Here is a 21043-nt window from a genome sequence, read left to right on the forward strand (position 1 = left end):
TCGACTCAAACGCTTCGTTTTATTTCTGCTTTAAAAAAAATCAAACATTTGGTTTTGAATAATGGATAACATGAACTTTGATTTGTCTGGTAGCGATAGTGAGTGTGAGAGAAATGAAGGATTTTGGTCTGAATCAGATGGAGAATTGTCGGATAACGAAGTCGCGGGAGGTGAAGTTCAGGCAGCTGGAAATGGAATACGGCCTTACCAGTTCGAGCCCGAAGCAGGACAAGCAGAGGAAAATGGCGATGAAATTCCCGGCGTTCATTATGATCGGGAGGACATCGAAGGAAGACTTGGCAATAACAACTGGTTTGACTATATCCTATTCGTAATTAAATAATGTAAATTCGACTTGCATACTGCTCGATATTAGAAATATTTTAGTGAGGTGACATGAACAGCGCAGCGCAGCAGACATGTTGCACCGCGGCGAATTAATCGCAAGCAAGGCCAGCCCATGTCATCGGCCGTATCTCTCCGCGCATAAAACGAAGCAATCTCGCTCTCCGGATACGATGAAAACTTGTGTGCAGAACACACCTTGTGACACAATTGTCGAGAGTAGTCCGATAAATCTGACGTTCTGTTGCATTTTTATATATTTTATTCCTACTGTCGTCATGTAGCGCCAGTAGAAAACAATGAAGAAAAGAGAATAATAAAAGAAAGCTACAGCAGGTCAGATTTATCGAACTAGTCGGACGGACGACGGATTTATCGGACTAGTCTAGACTCCAGAGTTGACAAGTAACTTGTATTAGCATGCACACAATGTATAAGTCAATGCGTAAGAGTCCCAAGGCTATGAGGCTGTGTAATAGGACAGATAAATTTGTCTTTCATAGTTGTGCCAACATATTTTTCCCTGTTCATTTATTTCAGCATTTTGGCTAAATGTTAATGAATAGCATGCCAATGGAAGCAGTACCTTCACTTTAGAATAAACCCATGTATGTCGAGTGCAGCCATACCTGGCTTCCATATATGTAGAATCGTACCCATCCCAACAGGCTGGTTTCAACGAGCAGGCATTTTCAAAAGTAAGACGAAAACTCTTAAAAACTTTCGCGAAACAATCACAGTAATCAAGACGATCAGTGAGATAGCAAACACATGTGCACAATGCATTTGCTCATACTTTATACGGCGCACGACATCTAATCAATCCACTCTGTGCGAGTCGCGTTCTGGGGATGACATGAACGGTCATGTGACCTGCAGTTCGCTGAAGTCAACTTTTTTGAGGGGCAGGGGCATAGGAAGTTGTGAAAAGCACTAGAAATGTTCGAAATATTGGTCTAATTATCCCATTTTTGATTTTAAAAAAGAAACATGGGTGATTTATTCACGAGGAAGGTCAAGTTAATATATAAATAATCAGAAAGTTTTGAGTGTCATGGGACCTTTAACTATGTCCATCAACAGAAAATAACAAAATGCACGCAAGATCGCCTTTTAATAAAATGCGAGTGCAACCCCAAAGCGCTTCGAAGGTGCACTGTACATTAAAAACAACACAGCCAGCTTATCCTTTTGTACGGCCATAAGATGTACACGAAATACAACACTAGGATTAAAAAGGATGCTTTCGGTTTTAAAATATGAACATATGAGACACAAACACCCTTTTATTTTATGTTTTTTCTTTTTACCCTTTTTCCTCCAAATTTACATGCGCGCACACACACACACACACACACACACACACACACACACACACACACACACACACACACACACACACACACACACACACACACACACACACACACACACACACTTCCTCCTCCCCTTTGCATGAGTCGTTCTCTATGCCACAGTCTCTCTCACACCTGATAGGAAGTGCACAAACCTCATTACCCATGGGGAATCCTCACACCCAAGACAGATCGAGCAATTAATTAACCTGAATGCACGCCCAAAGTCCCATATCTACTTCCTTAGCCTGTACAGAACTATACAGCACTTAAAAGGGTAAGAGAAAAAAATAATCAATCCAACCCCTTTTTGCAAAAATATGCCAGCAGTGATGCTTCGCACAATCCAATGAATGTTTTCTAAGTTAAGTTCCAGTTATTTGTGGCAGGGAGGCTGATGTGGCTGATAGTGCAATCCGGGTACCAGGGTTGCAGGTGGTGTTGCTGATTGTCGTTGGAGTTGCAGGGGGAATGACAGATGTACCAAATGCCACCAGATCATCCTGCGTTGAGAAGCTTTGACAGGTACACCAGCTCGTGACGACCGTGTCCTCATTGAACAAGTATGCGCACACAACAATGTGGAAAAACAGGAATGGTCCCTTTTACCTCCACCTTGTTCCATCTTGTCCACTTTTACAAACAGTCTCTCCTGTTTTAGAAGTCTTTCCCTGCACTAGCACAAGAGGGTTACTTGCCTACTGTTAGGGCTTTCTCTCCTTCATTTCGTTTTTGAAGGACCTTGTGTAGCCAAGGAGGCATCTCTTGCTAATGTAGAGGCAAAGGTGGTCATAATGAACGATCTGTGGTCGAGTACGAGGACTAATCCAAAATTTATAAACAATGTTTGTGAACTGCTGAAACACCACACTTGAACCTTGCCAGCTGGATGTCAATTTACGGCATATCCACTTCTTCCTCTGGGAAGTCGAACAAAATTTGGTCCCCTGGGGCAAACTGCTTCATTCTTGCCCGAGCCTCGTACTGGTGTTCCATGTAATTGCTCCCCAACTCTGTCAGCGGGGCAATCTCGTGGACCCTCGTCATCTTACCCTCCAGACTCGGGGCGTTCCCAACTACGATATGTTCATTCTGCTCCCTGTGTGACTTCCAAATAGTGACTCAACCAGGCTCTCTATGTCCTTGTCCTTTCCATTTCCATGTCTTTGCTTTTGCAAGATGCCTCCTCCCTCACCCCTATTACTACACTAATGGGGGAACAGCAGACAACCTTCGTACCCCCTCTGATTGTGGTTTCATGCATGTTACAGAATCCCATCACGACGTTTTTGCATGTCCACAGGGGTTTGACCGACCGGGCCCTTTATCACCTGCAATTCACATGGCTCATCAGCCTATAAGGTCTACCTGGGGTCAGTTCCTGCTGCCTGCCATGCCATTACTTCCACTTCAGAGTGTAGTGGGACTGTTCCAGCTGTCAGTATTACCCACCCTTACAAATTAACCTCATGGTCTTGCACTCCAAGCATTCGTAACTCCTAAGGAGTCCATGCCATAGGTCTAGCTGGCAGTCATTGGCTGATAGTCCATGCCAATTGAACATGGACTTTCTAAGAGCTCTGGCACTTTTAATCATAGGCTTGGGGCCAAAAGGTTTGAGAGTTTCTGAATCAGAATTTTGTGCTGATTATATAAACCGATTTCTTAATTGATGCAGCTGCAGATTCCCCCCACCCAAAATGTCAAATGATTTTAGAAACCCATCCCCTATCAGAAGGTAAATCATTTTTCTTCAGGTGCGATTAAATTCAAGCTCACTGTGAAGGACAAGAAAATCTGAGTTGCAGGGGGCACGAGACCTCTTCTGACGACCAGCGATTTGAATCTTTGTTTTTTTCAGTTATCCTCTCACGCCCGTGCCCTTGACTCTCGTACATGTGGATGTGTCGATCAACAAAACTGACGAGTCGAAACTGATGCATAAATTGGAGGAAAAGGTGAAACGTGGTAAACCACAAGGTCAAGATGCATGTGTGGTTGATTCAATGTTTCTCATATGTACCCTTGTGAACTTACCTGCAACATTTGGAGGAATCGTGAAAGTTGTACTCGAAAAGTTGTTGGACTTCGTAAAGAGAGTAGCCTTTCTGTGTGACGCATCAAAAGCCCATCAATCAAAGATATTGAGTGGGATGTGAGAGGATCAGCACACATACAGGTATTGACTTCATCTCTGGTCCTGACCAAAAGCATCCAAAGAATTTCAATGCTCCGCTGAACTCAGAAAAATTCAAGACAGTCCTCGTGCACTTCTCTTGTTAAGGAATGACAGAGATCACCAAACCTCAAGCTGATCCAAGGGCACACATTTATTGTGGGACTGGATGACAAGGCGTACCGTTATCAGGTGAAGGAAGGTGGTGTTGCGATGAAATAGGTACCCAGCCTAACCTACAACCACGAAGAGACTGACACTTGGCTCATATGGCATGTAAAACCATGTGTGAAAATTTGCCAAGATGGAAATATCATTATCCGACCTTCAGACACAGGTATTTTCGTCATTCTTCTCATAAATGCACACGACCTTTGTGCTTACCTGGGGCTTGATGCTGGCATTAACACAAACAATTCCAGATGGTACAGAGATGTATCTAAACTTGCTGAAAACATGGGATCAGAGTTTCAGGATTGTACGCTTTCCTGGTCAGAATTTCAGGATTGTCCGAAGAGTTTCAGGAACAATTTACGATGATAATAAGACACGTTACATGATTCATGTCGAGCACTGTACAAATCGGAACAGCCATTTTCTCAATTTTCAGACCATGTCATCTCTAATAACCGTATTGTCCGATTCCATAGGTCTTTTTAATATTTGCCCACGTCCACCAAGAGGTGGGCTTTATTTTAATACATCATACACACATGTCGTGGTAATTTTAGATGACTGAATTATAAGGTTTTTTTTGGACATTTTTGGGTGAAAAAAGCACAAAACGGCATTTGTCACCAAAACATCAGCTGTGGCGATTAAGAAATCTGTTTTCGTAATCGGCACAAAATTCTCATTCAAAAATCATCCTCAAACCTTTTGGCTTCAGACATATGATTAAGTGTCGTAGCTCTTGGACCAACAGGTTGCACACCTCTGTCACATAATTTTCTCCCTCTTAATTTGTTTATACCACATTCCAACCTCACTAAACTACCATACAAAATCGGTGGTGTTGCAACAGTAACCTGTGGGAAGCTATGATTTTTCAACGAGATGTTATTCCAACCCCGAATACCTTGATCAAAGACCATAGGACTCGCAATTGCACTGGCTCCTATGTCTCCTACAGCTTCCTCAGGCTTTGCTTCAATTTTCATCCACATTTTCAAATTCCGTTACCCAATGTTTCAAAAATGTATTTCATATCCTTGAGGTGAGAGTACTTCTCTACCCTGTGCAGCGGAGCATACCCCCCCCCCCTTTCTACCTCCCACTCGATGTGTCTTTGCTTCCTTTGCTCACTGAGGGTCCAAAAGATGCCTTTCTACTACCTCCATAGGTTCCAGCTAAGCATACCGCAGGGTCTTCCTCAGGTGTAGGTACCCTGCTGAACCTCTCCATATGGACCTGCTGTCAATTCCCAAGGAAAAGCAGTCTGGAAATGAGGGTTTCAAGAGCCAAGTCTGATCAGTGGATCGCCAAACCTTTGGTGATCCTTTGACCAAATTGACCACCTGGCTCAGTTTATCTACTTGCTGGCTCGGTACTTTTACGAGGTAGCCAAAGCTCCACTGTTCCTGAGGGTCACTAGGATCAGAAGGCCCTGATTTTTGGACTATCGGTATGATGATTTTTTTTTTTCCCCTTACCCTGACCTATTTTCCCCAGTGGGACCACTTAAAGGTGATCCACAAAGTGGTTCCTTGTCGCACTGTGTTGGTGCACCCTTTCTCTTTTTCCTCTGTGCCCTCTCACGCTTATCCCTGCACGAAGAGGGAAAGTAGTGCATGCCTGTGGCAGGTGTGTAGAAGGAGGGTCAGGAAGGGTCTGGGTTTTTCATATCAATGAGGGGGAATCAGTATGGCATTGTCTGACTAACGGGGGACTTTCTAATTTACATTGAGTCAGTGCATGGATCTACTATTTTTGCACATGCAAACCCGGTATGGATGCACATTAAGTGTTTACTGCACCCTTTTACACACACGTGCAGTCTGGGACACTCCCCCCAACCCTCCTCCATTTTTGCTTGCGGTATATGTTGCAATATTGTCATGTGCAGAGTCTGCTAAACTTTCACCCCCAAGCTCAAGCATCCCATACATGTGGACTCGGCCCAAAATGCCCCGAGCGGTAGGCTTACCCATCTGACAGGAAAAGATGTCTTCACACAAACTGATATTTTAATGCAAACAAAGATTTGACAACACGAACATAAATGGACATGAGGTAATTCTTCACCTTGGGCATAAATCCAAATGGTAGCTCTTGGACAATATGTACAACAAACAAATGACAAGCAATACTGAACATATATTAAAAATCGAATCAATTGGGAAAGCAACAAAGATGAAGAAGGGAGCAAATGATAAACAGACAAGCAAAGACTGAATAAAATAATAGGGAGATGAAGGTTGGGGGTGACGATTGGTCACAAAGCTTGGCTTGCATGATGGATGCTCCTCTTGGCTTGTTCCCCGTGATGATTTGGATCGATCGGCTCGCATGCTGACTCGACCAGGTGTGCTGCCACAGGCAGTTGGTGATGCTTGTGTTGGAGGCGGATGTCTCGGGTACGATTCGGGCAGAAGTGAAGCAAGCACACCAACCGACCCACTGATTCACGAGTGAGCTGAATGTGCAGTTTCTTGTCTTGGGAGTGTGGGGGGGGGACTCTCTAGCCCTATCTGTGCAAAGTGAGAAAGGAGTCCATGATGCTTTGCATAGCACCAGGATTGTCTGCCAAATCCTGGTACCTCAGGCTCCAATGGCAACAAAAAGGCCGTATCCATCCATGCTTATATTGGTGAAGAGAGGAATATAATTGAGGTATTCATAAGCATTAAAGGAGAGGGGGAGAGGGAATGTGAAGATGTCTGCTTTCTAAACTACTTTGTTTGACCGAACGTACAGGTACACCCTGGCAACGACATGGTGTTTTTGATACACACGGTCCTGACATTAAATGATTACATCTCTCAACCTTGGGGCAAAACCCCAATCACCCCAGAAACACCCCCTCCCCCCCTCCCAACCTTCCCTTGCATAATGATATGCATATCGGAACAATGACAATTTTTTTTTTTTAATCGCATTGTTGTACTTTTATCAAATACTGTGTGGTATTAATACTGTATTCAACATGATGTGAGCCACACAGTACACCAGAAAAATCAAACTTTGCACTTGAATCAACCACCTGTTTTTGATGTCACATGGCAGGTTTAAAAAAGAAAAATTGTATACCTTGTCAAGGCTCTTATGAGAGCGAACACACAACGCACAGCAAGGGGGGCATGAGACAAGACGGATGGGAGTCGGAAGGACAAAACAGTGGGGAACAGAGACATTCGGGGATCTGGAAGGGAGAGGGATGGGGCGGGGAACATGGCGAATACAAGATGGACATTACAGGGACTTTCAGGAAGGAAAGCAGGGAATTTGAAGGAGGTGGGCTTGGGTGGATTATCGGGGGTAGAAAAGTTCAAGGATTTGGATGGGGGATGAGAGTTGGTGGTGAACAGCTGTTTTGAAGGCCTGGAGAGAATAATGGGATTGAACAGAGTGAGGGAGTTTATTCCAAAGGTGGGAAAAAAATCAAGAGGAATGAAAGGGTGAAGGTGAGCAGTGATTCGTGATTTTGATAGTTTTACCAGAAGGGGGTTGCTGGCGGACTTTGAGCACCCTGCGGAAATGTGGTGGGGACAAATCGCAAAGAGAGCGGGGCGGGGAGGGTGAGGCTGGAGAGGAGACTGTGGAAGACAGAAAGACCACCGACCAGCCTGTGGTGAGAGAGTGAGATGCCCAAAGACTCAGCTTCATCACGGGAGATGCCAATGATCCGAAATGCCTTGGTTTCCACAGCGTGAGGCCGAGAAAGGTGGGAGGCAGGAGCACCAGCCCAGAGGGGAGAGCAGTACTCCATCAGGCTGCGGACGAAAGCTTTGTAAGTGGTCAGGAGCTCAGGTGGGCCGAGGAAGGACATTGCACGATGGAGGATTCCCGGTCGTCGACTGTCTTTGGAGGCGAGGTTTGAAATGTGGCTTTCCCAGGAAAGGTCATGGCAGATAGTGAGACCCAGAAGCGTGAAAGAAAGGACTTCTTCCAGAGGATTGTTGAGAAAGTGGATGGGGGGGGGGGGGTTTCTAAACGGTCCTTTCGGAGAGACATAGTGAGAGTGTGAGATTTGTCCGGATTGAAAGACATGTTTCACGTGTTGGACCAGTTTGTGATTTTACCTAGATCTGCAGTGGGTGAAGAAGCTGCTGCATGCCAGTCTGAGGGATGACAGATGGTATGGCAGAGGGTGGAGTCTCTCTCCACAAAGAGATAAAGAGGACTTTCCAGAGAATCGGAGAGATCATTGATCAAAACCAGAAAACAAACAGGGCCCAGAACACTACCTTGAGGAACTCCAGTCTGGACAGGAAGAGGGGATGAAAGAACTCCATTTAGGGCCACACGTTGACTGCGACAGCAGAGGAAGTCTGCGAGCCATCAGTGGAGATGGCCTTGGATACCATAGGAAGAGAGTTTGGTGAAGAGGGAAGGGTGCCAGACCATGTCAAAAGCACGCGATATGTCTAGCGATATGGTTCTGATTTCATGTCCGGCATTGAGGACCTCCATCCATTGTTGGGAGACCAGAAGCAGCATATCCATGGTAGTGACCTGGTCTGAAACCAAATTGAACATCGGAAATCAAGCCATTGGAGAAGAGGAAGGATTTAATGTCTGAAGCGATTATGGATTCCATAACCTTGCTGATGATTGGGAGAAGGCTGATTGGTCTGTCGTTGCAGGGATCTTTTTGCACCTTTGTTATGCAGGGCAGTAATGTTTGCTGATTTCCAAGCAGATGGCAGATGACCTTGGGCAAATGAGAGGGTGAATAGAACAGAGTGACTTGGGCAAATGAGACTTGGACAGAGTGACCTTGTGCAAATGAGAGGTTTCTTGGTGACTTGTTTCCAGTGACTGGAAGAAGAAAAAAAAAATATCAATGTTTGATTTTCGAGTTTACGAAATATTCATGTTTGTCTTTATGAGCAATAAGAAATTGATTTGATATATGCACGTAATAGGCTGACAGGATGGCCGAGAGGTATGCACACTCATCTCTCAACCGTCAAGCCTCGGTTTGAATCCCAGTGTTTCACAGACAGGGAGATTCATCAATGTGTGCCACGTGTGCCATTCCTCGGATGGAGGTTAAACTGGTGTCCCGTCTGAAGGTGTTCGTTGGTGGACATTTAAGACCCCATGGTATGGTTCACCAAGAGTGGATGAGCTTTCGCCAGAACCATGAACAAATTCAAAATTCCTGCCCTCACTACTGCTGGGAAGGCAATGGCAAACCCCTTGATATAACCCTTGCCAAGAAACTCCATCCATCCATTGGAACCATACTCTGTGTAGAGCGTTGATGCTGCCTAAGCAGTCTCCTTGGCTATTGGGTACAATCCTGGACGGGTCAACACTCCGACACAGGATACCAGCAAGCTGGCACTCAATTTGCTGACCTCGGAAGGATTAGAGGCAGAGTCAACCCCACCTGGTATTAATTCAACAGCCAAGGGGGATTTGAACTCAGGATCCTCGGATCCCAAGCCCAACACCAGGCATGCCAAGAAACTGCTTCGGCAGTATTGAACCTGCCTTCGGGCAGAACACTAGAATACATAATATACACACCATGGGACTTGATACATGGGACGCAAAATTAAATTTTCAACTCTGAACTTCGACTTATTTCGACATTTTTTATCGCAGGTCCCGAAGGACAAACAAAATCTTAAGTAGTTTTTAACGTTTATTTATTTATTCCTGACAACAGGTGAGTGTACCCTGTCAGTCTATCTTGTATCCTCCTCTGTATTTCAATAATACCAAAAGCAACCTTCCAGAATGCATTGCCTTGACAAGATCATATTGCTCACTCGAATTTCATCTGGTAAAATCCTACTATATATAATTTGAGAAGTGTTAATTTGTTTATTTGTGCGTTTGACTTCTTTGCATTCCAAAACCACTGACTTGGTTGTACTCGGGGAGTTATTTTAGGTGGTTTCAAAAAAAAATCATAACCCCTGGATTTTGGGGTTGGTGGAGGATGCCAATTCTCTCTATGTACTGTAAATGTGTATCTTATAACACACCATGGTGGGAAGCAGTATTGGAAGTCATTACTCGAGTTCATAGAACACATTACACCGTGCAGTCTTGAGAAAAAAAGCAAAGAATATGGAGAGGGGCTGTGAGCGGAAAATTTTATTGGTCAAGATGGCGTAAAATGTCGTAATATGTTGTCCAAGTACTGCTAAACGGAACGGTTTTGAAAGTGCCAAAAGGTGATTTGTGTTCGAAAATGTTCAAGTATACAATTCGATTGAAATAAAATAATATTTTTAAAAGTTGTAAAAAAAAAAAAAAGCAAACTTTTTTTTCGGAAGCTCACTGCTGTTGATGCAGCATCTTTTACATCACCTTATTAACCTCGGCCATCGAAGATCGGAGGTTACTGTTTTCACCCCTTTCTGTTTGTTTGTTTGTTTGTTTGTTATCTTGCTAAAACGAAGTTTTTGCAAGATATGTTAGTCAGCTTGTGTATTTTTTTTTCTGCCTGTAATCACGTATAAAAAATTCTGCAGAGCACAGTTATCATTGGAAATTTTTGTAACTTCGCATATCAGAGGCCTATAGAGGTCCCTTTCAGCGCACAAAATTTTGAAGGTCAAGGTCAAAGGTCAAGGTCACATTGTCGCAAATCAGGGGAGTCGACGAAACCCTTATTTTTTGAGTAATTTTGATCGGATCGTCTTCAAACTTCATGGGAATATAGTTCATGGTCTGGCGCTCAGCTGATTATTTTTTGGTGGCGATTGGCCTTGACCTTCATATCTTTTTTTTTTTTTTTTTTTTTTTTGTCTGTAATCACGTATAAATCACTCTGCAGAGCACAGTTATCATTGGAAATTTTTGTAACTTCGCATATTTGAGGCCTATAGAGGTCCCTTTCAGCGCATAAAATTTTGAAGGTCAAGGTCAAAGGTCAAGGTCACTTTCTCGCAAATCAGGTGAGTCGACGAAACCCTTATTTTTTGAGTAATTTTGATCGGATCGTCTTCAAACTTCATTGGAATGTAGTATATGGTCTGGCGCTCAGCTGATTAATTTTTGGTGGCGATTGGCCTTGACCTTCATGGTTAGCGCCTCAGGTCAAACATATTTGACCCCAAGGTCAAATTTTCAATTTTTAGGAACCATATCGTGTAGTACCTCAAATTGAACACCTCAATGAGTGCTTTCTAGATATGTCAAGCTTGAGACATTATGACGTCATTTGGTGACGTTATGAGGCAAACGCATATTTTTCATGGTTACTCTGTAGAACGATTCTCATCGGAATCTCTCGTAGGCAGATATTCCTCAAGGAGTCGCTCCTGGTGGATGGCAGCTCTGTTCACCTCAGTGTGACCTTAAAGAAGTCACACGTAGTCACCTTTTGGCAAGATACAGGTCACCCTGCGGGTGACATTGGTTTATTATTGGCGAAATCTAAAGATTTCGTAAGTATATTGATGCCTTCCGTTTCTGTTTGTTTGTTTGTTTGTTTGTTTGTTTGTAGGCACGATAACTCGAGAACGGAAGAAGCTACCAATGTCAAATTACACCACGTGATTCAGGGGGGTGATGGCAAGTGCTGATTAGATTTTGGTCAAAATCGGTCAAAGGTCAAGGTCACAGCAAGGTCAAATATTCGATTTTTGATGGTTTGGTACAGATAACTCGAGAACGGAAGAAGCTACCAATGTCAAATTACACCACGTGATTCAGGAGGGTGATGGCTAGCGCTGATTAGATTTTGGTCAAAATCGGTCAAAGGTCAAGGTCACAGTGAGGTCAAACATCCAAAAAATAACTCGAACGAAAGAAGCTTCCAATGTCAAATTACACCACGTGATTCAGGAGGTTGGTGGCTAGCGCTGATTAGATATTGGTCAAAATCGGTCAAAGGTCAAGGTCACAGTGAGGTCAAACATCCAAAATATTCGATTTTTGATGGTTTGGTACAGAATCGTCGGAGAAACTTCTGGTTTGCATCGCTACCTTCTCCAGAGACAGCTTTTATGAGACAAAGTCAGAGGTCAAGTTGACGATTTCGTAAGTACCAGTCTATGACTGCTTGTTTGTTTGTTTGTAGGCACGATAACTCGAGAACGGAAGGAGATACCCATGTAAAATTACACCACGTGATTCAGGAGCGTGATGGCTAGAGCTGATTAGATTTTGGTCAAAATCGGTCAAAGGTCAAGGTCACAGTGAGGTCAAATATTCGATTTTTGATGGTTTGGTACAGATAACTCGAACGGAAGAAGCGACCAATGTCAAATTACATCACGTGATTCAGGAGGGTGATGGCTTGCGCTGATTAGATTTTGGTCAAAATCGGTCAAATGTCAAGGTCACAGTTAGGTCAAACATCCAAAACATTCGATTTTTGATGGTTTGGTACAGAATCATCGTAGAAACTTCTGGTATGGTTTGCGTCCCTACCTTCTCGAGAGACAGCTTTTATTAGACAAGGTTAGAGGTCAAGTTGACAATTTCGTAAGTACCAGTAAGTACTGCTTGTTTGTTTGTTTGTTTGTTTGTGAACAGTATTACGGAAAAACTCCTCGACGGATTTTGACGAAACTTGGTGGGGGGATTAGGTATGGTCCAAGGATCATGCCATGAGATTTTGGACTTTGTCCAAAATCCAATATGGCCGCTATGGCAGCCATTTTGAAAAAATATTTGAATTTTTTTTTTTTTGCATTTCTACATGTTATAAGTGATTTCCAACAAAAAACTTGCCCAAATTATGATTGCGGCTGATTTTGGAACTTCAGGTGGATATACCCACGTAAAATCAACTTCTGTCTCAAGGAATCTAGTTATGACGAATGAATTGAGTATGTAAAAGTTAAAAGTAAAAGGGAAAGTTGCAAACTATAACTCTGTGAGCACTGTTGACGTCAAATTGAATGAATAGGATATCAGGTTCACTTGAGTGACCTAGCAGTATTGGCGGCGGAGGTTTTGCACTCTACCGAGTGCTCCCCCTCCAGTTTAACATGTTACATGCGTTCTTTATGCCTGTTTGTGTCCTTTTTAACGTCCTTAAAAATTAAGCTTCCTGTTTGGAATGATTTTCAATTTTGACTACCAGGCAGACAGACAGAGTAAAACAATTACCTGACTTCCTGTTCATGTGTGCTCAGGACGAGATTCCGTACAATTTGACAAATTCAGAGCCAAAGTACTTAAACTGTAAGTTTGTGTTGCGATTCATGTTCTACAGTCTTCAAAAATATAACATTCAATTGAAATGAAGTTGTTCCTCAATCATAAGCTGACGTTTGTGGACTGACTAACAGATGGACAAAGTGAACCAATTGCTTAACCCCGCTTTATGCTTCGCACGTGCGAGGTAATAAATACACCATATATACCATAAAAGGGGGGGGGATTGATCCATCCTTCAGGATGGTTCTTTTCCAGTTGATGAAAATAAATATTTTTTTGTACGTCCACGTGAAATTAGCTCTGATGTAAAAGTGACTGGCTCAATACCCTAGTAAATATCGAGATCTCATGTGTGAGTTGAAGTGTAGTAGATAGTATAAAAATCGTGCAAATTATGATACAAGCATCAAATTTGGCATTTCTGTTCTGCAGGGCTTTCTGATCAAATCTGCCCGATTGGCCATTTGAAAATCCAAATTTTGAAAAAAAAAAAAAAAAAAAAAAACTTCAAAAAAATTTGAAGTTACAGCTGGCTGAAATTCTTGAAGCGCAAGTGAACATCCCAGACAGAGAACCAAGGGGAGATGCGGTCATCATTGATGGCTCAGCAATTATCAATGCCCGACCTCCACGCACTTCAAAGATATTTGATGACTGCTAAAGAAGACATCATCCCAAAGGTGGAATCCTATGGTGCCAGGTACGAGAGGGTGGACGTAGTGTTTGATGTGTACAAGAAGTCAAGTCTGAAGTCCGAGGCAAGGTCGAAAAGGGGGCAAGGAATCAGAACAAGAGTGACAGGAACCAGTAAGACCCCAAGTAACTGGAGAAGCTTTCTTCGAGATGACAGCAACAAGACTGAGCTGTTTCACTTCCTTGCGGAAAAGATGTGTGAAGTACAGACGACAAGCACAGTCATTGTCGCAAAAGGTGAAGATGCCATTAGCAACACAAGGAAGTCACTGGATGCTGTGTCTCCATGTTGTCATGAAGAAGCTGACACTCGAATATTTGTGCATGCCAGGGATGCAACGACGGATGGTAGCAAGTCCATTATTATCATAAAGGCTAATGACACGGACGTACGAGTCATAGCAATATCTGTACTGCCATCCTTACAGGAACTAGGTCTTGAGAACATGTGGATTGCCTTTGGCCAAGGAGCCAAGGCGCGATGGATTCCAGTCCATGAGGTAGTTTCTGCAATAGGGCCTGAGAAAGCTCGAGGGATCCGATACTTCCATACGTTCACTGGATGTGACCTCGTGTCTGCCTTCCGCGGTAAAGGGAAGAAAACTGCATGGCAGACTTGGAACGTCTTTGATGATGTTTCTGAAACATTCACCAATCTCAGCCAGCATCCAACATTGATTCGTGATCTTCACTTTTTTCAATTTTTTTTTTTCAAAATTTGGATTCTCAAATGGCCAATCAGGCAGATTTGATTAGAATCCTCTGGAGAACAAATGTGCCAAATTTGATGCTTGTATCATCGTTTGCACGATTCCTCTCAAAAATTGCTGTTATCTGCCCCACTATTGAGTGTATAGTTAACTATTTTCATTCAGTTACAGTGGATTCATTAAAATGAAGTGTGCGAGATGAATTTTGATTAATTGAAAAATAATTGTGAAAAAAAACAAAACAACAAACTCTCCAAAATGTATATTTACTTATTTTTTTTTTTTTCAATCGTCAGCATTCATCTCAATGCTTTGTTTAAATCGGTCTACACTCATGATTGTGGAATCCATATGAAGATGCATGTGTGGTGAAGCTGCAACAGTCGATCAGATAATGTACATGGAAATATCAGCTGCAAATCGGGATTTGGTTGCGTGAGAAGATGCAGGCATTGGATTTCTTGGTTAAAGTGTTTCTTGCAGATGTACAAAGGACTTGGTTAAGGGAAACTGGGATGTAAATGTTCCTTCTCGGATCAAACAAAAATAGATTTCCATTGTATATTTCACTTGCTCTTGCATCTGTCATTTTCTTGTGATTTGTCTGATCAGAGAGGAACTGAGTGTATTCCGGACACAGCATGATCAATATGTAGCTATCCAAACAAGGCAGAAACTACGAAAGCACAATTACCCCCCCCCCCACACACACACACACACACACACACACACACACACACACACACACACACACACACACACACACACACACCCACACACACACACACCCACACACACACACACACACACACACACACACACACACACACACACACACACACACACACACACACACACACACACACACACACACCACCCCACCTCCTTTGGTGTCGACTCGAGCTTCATCCCAGTTGAAGGCTGACTGTATATACAAAATGTCCACCTTTTCATTCTGTTCTCAGACGACACCTTCAGTTGTTATTGCTTTTGTGGTTTTTCTTTCTTTTTTTTTGTAATCATTCTACCTCCACACATTTTGAAGTTGAAGGAATAGTAAGTTCCCAGATCGCTGATGTTTATTTTGCTACTATGCACAGCGGAGGATGGCTGCTACACTGAAGACATCGACGAGGCCGATACCCCGCACTCGCAGAATGACGTTGTTCACATAAAGCGTGAAAACCTTTATGACAGTAAGTTTTTAAATTATCGAAAATGGCCAAAATAAATAAAGGTGAGAGCTGTGTTTGCGTAGAATGGATTTGCATCTTCATTCTCCCAATAGATCAGAATATGCTGGAACCAGCAGAAGAAGTGGAGGTGAGCCAAGACAATGATGGTGGATTTAGCCTGAATACGGAATGGACAGGCATAAAACCAGAACCGGGACCTGAAGCACATGGTAAACGGCACAGTGTTGTTTTCTTGTTGCTTGAAGGGGGGGGCGGGGTGGGAGGTGGTTATTTCCCATTTCCATCCATATTTGACTTTGCTGTGCTTAAATTAGCCTGACTTATGCTGCTTGTGGCTGTACCAATTTGTTTGTCATATCAGAATTGCATTGAAAAAGGACTCCCCCCCACCCCCCCCCCCCCGACTATGGAAGCTTCTGCTGATTCCTTGCCCAGAAATATCGATAATACTTGTGACGTAGGCAGGCATTGCCATTTTTAAAACTATCATCCTTCGTTGGTCACAGGAAGAGATCTGTTTTTAACCGGAGTTAATCTCGAAAGCACGAGATGCTCACAATAGTCCAAAATGTCTAACAAGGTATTATAATTTTTTAATACGAGTATATAGATGAAGACCAGACTCGATGATGTAATGGTTAGAGCTTCTGCTCCGAGTCTGAGATGTCGGTGGTTCGAACCCCGTCCGAGTCATACCAAAGACTTTAGAAATGGTACTTGCTGCTTCCTTGCTTGACACTCGGTTTTTAAGAGGATATAGCATGGACAAACAATGCTGGGAAGGCGAATGGCAAGGCACCATGTATAAATCTTTCCAGGAAACTGCTTCGGCAGCACCAATGCTCTGCAAAGTCTGCGACATCAAAATCAAATCAAAATACAGATGAAGAAACAAATTTAAGCATCATTGGTGTTTCTTTGACTAAAGTGAGTACCTTGTTCGTATAACCTTTTGAACGCCACACCATCAGGCTGTTGCATCACCCTTCCCAATCATCGCTAATGCAGATGTATATGCCCCACACCATGATGCTAATGCAGATGTATATACCCCACAAGGTAACATTCTCCATTAAAACTCATTCCGTGGGAGTATCTCCTGTGCAGCTGCCCTCCGCAGGGCAGCTCACCGGATGACGGGATTGGGGCAAAGCCTTCGGGACCCCACTCTTTGACAGGAGGAAAACCACGAGGTAACCTTCCCAGGTCAGATTGTGGTTGTGTGTGTCGGGGTGGTGCTGAGGTGTCATCCACCAGATGGTGGTCCATGTTGTCCACCATGGTGACAAAAGACACACCTTGGGTTAACCTGAGGCGGTCCCTGCGGGTGGGTGCCTGGAATGTCCTATCCCAAAGAGAGGATGATCACCTGTCTGTTATCATCTGAGCTGAAGCATTTGAACATCGGTATTGCATCACTCTCTGAGGTTCGGAGACCGGATTGCAGCGAGATCATGGTGGGTGGTTACACCTCCTATTGGTCTGGTTGCTCTGATGGTTACCATACCCAAGGAGTTGCTGTCGCTGTGTCCAATAAGCTGATTCCAATGATAATTGAGGTAACAGCAGTCAACGAGCGTATTAGGAGACAAAGGATTCGTCACTCCTTAGGTGTCCTTTCTCTGTCTCTGTCTCCATATATGCTCCGACTGAGGTGAGTGGTCTCACCATGAAGGACATATTCTATGCCACGCTCGAGTCTGTGGAAGATCAGTGCCCCATGCGAGATGCTCTTACAGTCTTGGGGGATTTCATTGCATCGACTGGAACTGATCGGGGTGGTTATGGGACGTGTGTTGGTCCCCAGAGGTCTGGAACTGTGAACCAGATTAGCACCAAGTTCCTTGACTTTGCAAGAAGCATGCTGGTTTTTCGCTTTGCATGCACATGTTTGTGGCTGGTTTATGGTTTCAGTGCTGACAGGCTCATAGCTGGACTTAGTCTTCCAACACTGGTGTTGTGGCAAAGGAGAGTGACCATGTGCTCATTGATGGTCACTAGAGGATGAGCCAGAACTGCAGGGTCTACCCGGCAGTTCCTCAATTACGACCACAGGCTTGTGGTCGCAACTCTGAAGTTGCAGCTAACATCCGGTTGAATGGTACCATCCCAGCCTCGGCTGGATGTTGGCAAGCTCAAGGATGAGAGGGTAGCTGAGGAGGTTGCGAACAGGCTGCGTGGAGATTTGGGGGGTCTGGGTGCTTTGGCAGATCCTGAAGAGTTGTGGAATGCCTTCAAGACCACTGGCCTTATGTTGCCAGTGGATGTCTTGGAACTCACCGTAGGGCGAAGAAGAATTTTGTCTCAAGGGACACTGGGTACCTTTGACCAGAGTCGCAGGGCCAGGCTGAATGGCAGAGTTGAGCTGTTCAGAGAGCTGAGGCGTAAAACTGTACGTGCGCTCAGGGTGGACAAGGAGGCCTATGTGTGAGGAATGTGAGGGGGTAGAGCATCACTTGTGATCAAGTGATTCTCGTCCCGCTTACAGGGAATTCAGGCATTGTGTTCCTCCAAGCCCATCCCTTGGTTTACTGCAGTGAGAGCGGAGGGTGTTGGGCTCTTAATAGAGGAGTCCGAAGTGAAAGCCCGCTGAGCCGGTTACTTTGAGCGTCTGAACTAGGCTGATCCACCAGCGATTGAGTTCGATGTCAGGGGTGTTACTCTTCCTATTGCTGACCCTCCAATCAACTGTGATTCACCTTCAATTGTGGAAGCACGTGCTGCAGTGAACCGGTTGAAATGGTGTAAAGCTCCTGGGATCTGTGGCATCCATGCTGAACCTTTCAAGGCTGGTCGAACTGCTGTACTCGTGTTGTCGCATGCAGTTCTGTGCTCTGCCTGAAACACAGGTATCATCCCAGCTGACTGGAGGAGGGGCCTTGTCCCTCTCTGGAAAGGGAAGGGTGATCGCCAAGACTGCAGTAACTACCGAGGGGTGACGCCGCTCTCAGTGCTGGGCAACATCTTTGCTCAGATAATTATTGATGGGGTTTACCAGCATCCAGAGCATTCAGGCTTTGCACCAAAGAGGTCAATGATTGACCGTATCCTTGCTCTTTGGGTCCTCACCGAACGCAGACGAGGGTTTTGGCAGGGGCTGCTTGCAGCCTTTGTTGATCTCTTTAAAGCGTTTGATTCAGCGAATCGGGATGCCCTTTGGAGGATTCTTGGTCTTTGTGGGGTTACACCAACACTAATCAATTGGATGTCTTAACTATTCTCTGGTACTGAGAGTGCTGTGAGATGTGGTGATACCATCTCAGACTTATTTCCAGTTGTTACTGGAGTTCGGCAGAGGTGTGTACTGGCCCCCCCCCCACACTTTTCAGCACTTGTATGGACTGGATTCCGGGGAGGATGCCAGAGAGATCAAGCTGCGGTGCGTTGTTTGGGAATGTCAAGTTCTCTGACCTTGTTTTTGCAGATGATGTAGTCATCTTTGCGGAGACTCGAGATATCCTTTTGGGGGCCCTCGTGTTGCTGAATGAGGAGTCTGACCCGCTGGGGTTGCGGGTTTCTTGGGTCAAAACTAAGATCCAGGCTTTCAATGACATCTTGGATGCTGCCATCTTGTCTGTACCTGTTTGTGGTGAGGATGTTGTGGTCACGGAGAGATTCACTTTCCTTGGCATTGATATTCATGTCTTCCGGCTGTGAGCCAGAGGTTAATAGATGGCTGGGTCGGGCCTGGGGAGTCATTGATTCAATGTGTCACGGGGTGTGGTGCTGCCGGCACCTGTGCAGGAGGACAAAAGTCCGAGTCTTCATGTCATTGGTGCTTCCACTCTTGCTCTATGGATGTGAGACTTGGACTCTGACCAGGGATCTGAGATGGCGACTGAATTCCTTTGGTACCTGGTCTCTTCGGAGAATCCTTGGCTCGTGCTGGTCGGACTTTATGTCCAACGAGCAGTTGCTGAGAGAGACTCAAATGAGATTTGTTACCTGCATAGTTCGTGAGCATCAGCCGTGGCTGTGTGGACATGTTGCTCGTTTTCCTAATGCTGATCCTGCTCACCAGATTCTTTTAGCAAGAGAGCCTGGTGAGTGGAGGAGGCCAATGGGCCGACCACGTGCCTTGTGGTTGTAGCAGGTTGATCGGCATCTCAAGGAGATGGGGATGGGCCTGGCATCTGTCTGGGGGATGGCCAGACGGAGGGTCCTGGAGTACCGGCGGAAAGTGGACGCAGCGACGCGCTGCTCCGGCGCATGCTCCCATACCTGACCTGATCTGACACCATGATACCAGGCATATTGGAGTAAATTCCCCTCATTTTATATCTGATCCTTTAATTTGCAAAGTGGTGCATATGTATTTTGGATTCTTTTGCAGGTGCAACTCCATGCCATTCACGTCACTGGTAGTTGCTTTCACTGCACAACTGCAGCGCTGGGTTGATTTATTCCGGTGAAGGAATCTGTGAAATTTGGAATGCGACAACATTCTCCACTTGTGCAAATGTCAGCCATGCCACTACCTGTCATTTGTAGCTCTTTCCATTAAATTTGGCAGTTAAAGCAGCGTATATAATGCAATTCGAAAAATGATTGCAACTTATCTCGCATGCTTTAGTTACGATGCTGTACACTGCAATTTGAAAAGCATTTTCCACTTGCAAAATGATAAATCTCTCTCTCTCTCTCAATATTTTGAAGGCCTTTCTCTTTGTTGATCGAACCACTGTTTTGGGGCTAAGCTATATTTAATACTTGGGCTAAGCTTTGAGGTTAAAGTATAAGAGGTTATGGAATCCTGAATTGGTTTTGAGTGATGGACTTTGTCAGATAATGTTAAAATACATTGTAATGAGATGTCATGAATTGTTGGAAATGACAATACATGTGTGGAAGTGTGTTGGCATCATTTGATGGAGAGTGAGACATGAAAGTTATCCTGTTGGAATGCCAGCCAGCTTCCTTCACTTAATTTTTTTTGCTTTTCCATGGGAAATATTCTGATGTTTTTCACAATAGGTTCCAACCATGGTGCATCATTAAGTGGTGATGGGCTCAGCGAGGGAGTGCCTGTGAGCCTGGCCAGCTGCACCCCGACTGCAACGGACGCAGGAGACACGGAAACACCCCCAGACGAGACTCTCGCACTTTCTGCAGGCGAAGGGGACTGGTTGCGTTTAGGAGATGGAGGACTTTCCACTCACGGAGTTCCAGATGTTTCTGGGGAAGCCACGTTGGAGATGGGCAGTTACAGGACTGATGATATGGGTAAGATGGATAGCTGTGCCTTGAGGCATGGTTATTGACCTTTTTAACATT

General features: G+C 44.4%; 1 protein-coding gene across 9 annotated transcripts in view; it reads left to right on the forward strand.

Annotated features, from left to right (window-relative positions):
* LOC147031827 (uncharacterized) overlaps nucleotides 1-21043 on the forward strand; it is a 109873-nt gene that overhangs the window by 83596 nt on the left and 5234 nt on the right. For 8 of the 9 annotated variants that reach the window (XM_085868035.1, XM_085868076.1, XM_085868024.1 and 5 more), the window contains 3 exons: nucleotides 15674-15769; nucleotides 15862-15978; nucleotides 20744-20992. In XM_085868035.1, coding sequence (XP_085724161.1) covers nucleotides 15674-15769; nucleotides 15862-15978; nucleotides 20744-20992 — 462 coding nt within the window. The remainder of the gene's footprint in view (nucleotides 1-15673; nucleotides 15770-15861; nucleotides 15979-20743; nucleotides 20993-21043) is intronic. The other variant, XM_085868087.1, reaches the window with a different exon arrangement.

This window comes from Eptatretus burgeri, chromosome 2 (genome assembly GCF_056783735.1).
Source record: "Eptatretus burgeri isolate ZD-2024b chromosome 2, Ebu_testis_v1, whole genome shotgun sequence".
Lineage (NCBI taxonomy): Eukaryota > Metazoa > Chordata > Myxini > Myxiniformes > Myxinidae > Eptatretus > Eptatretus burgeri.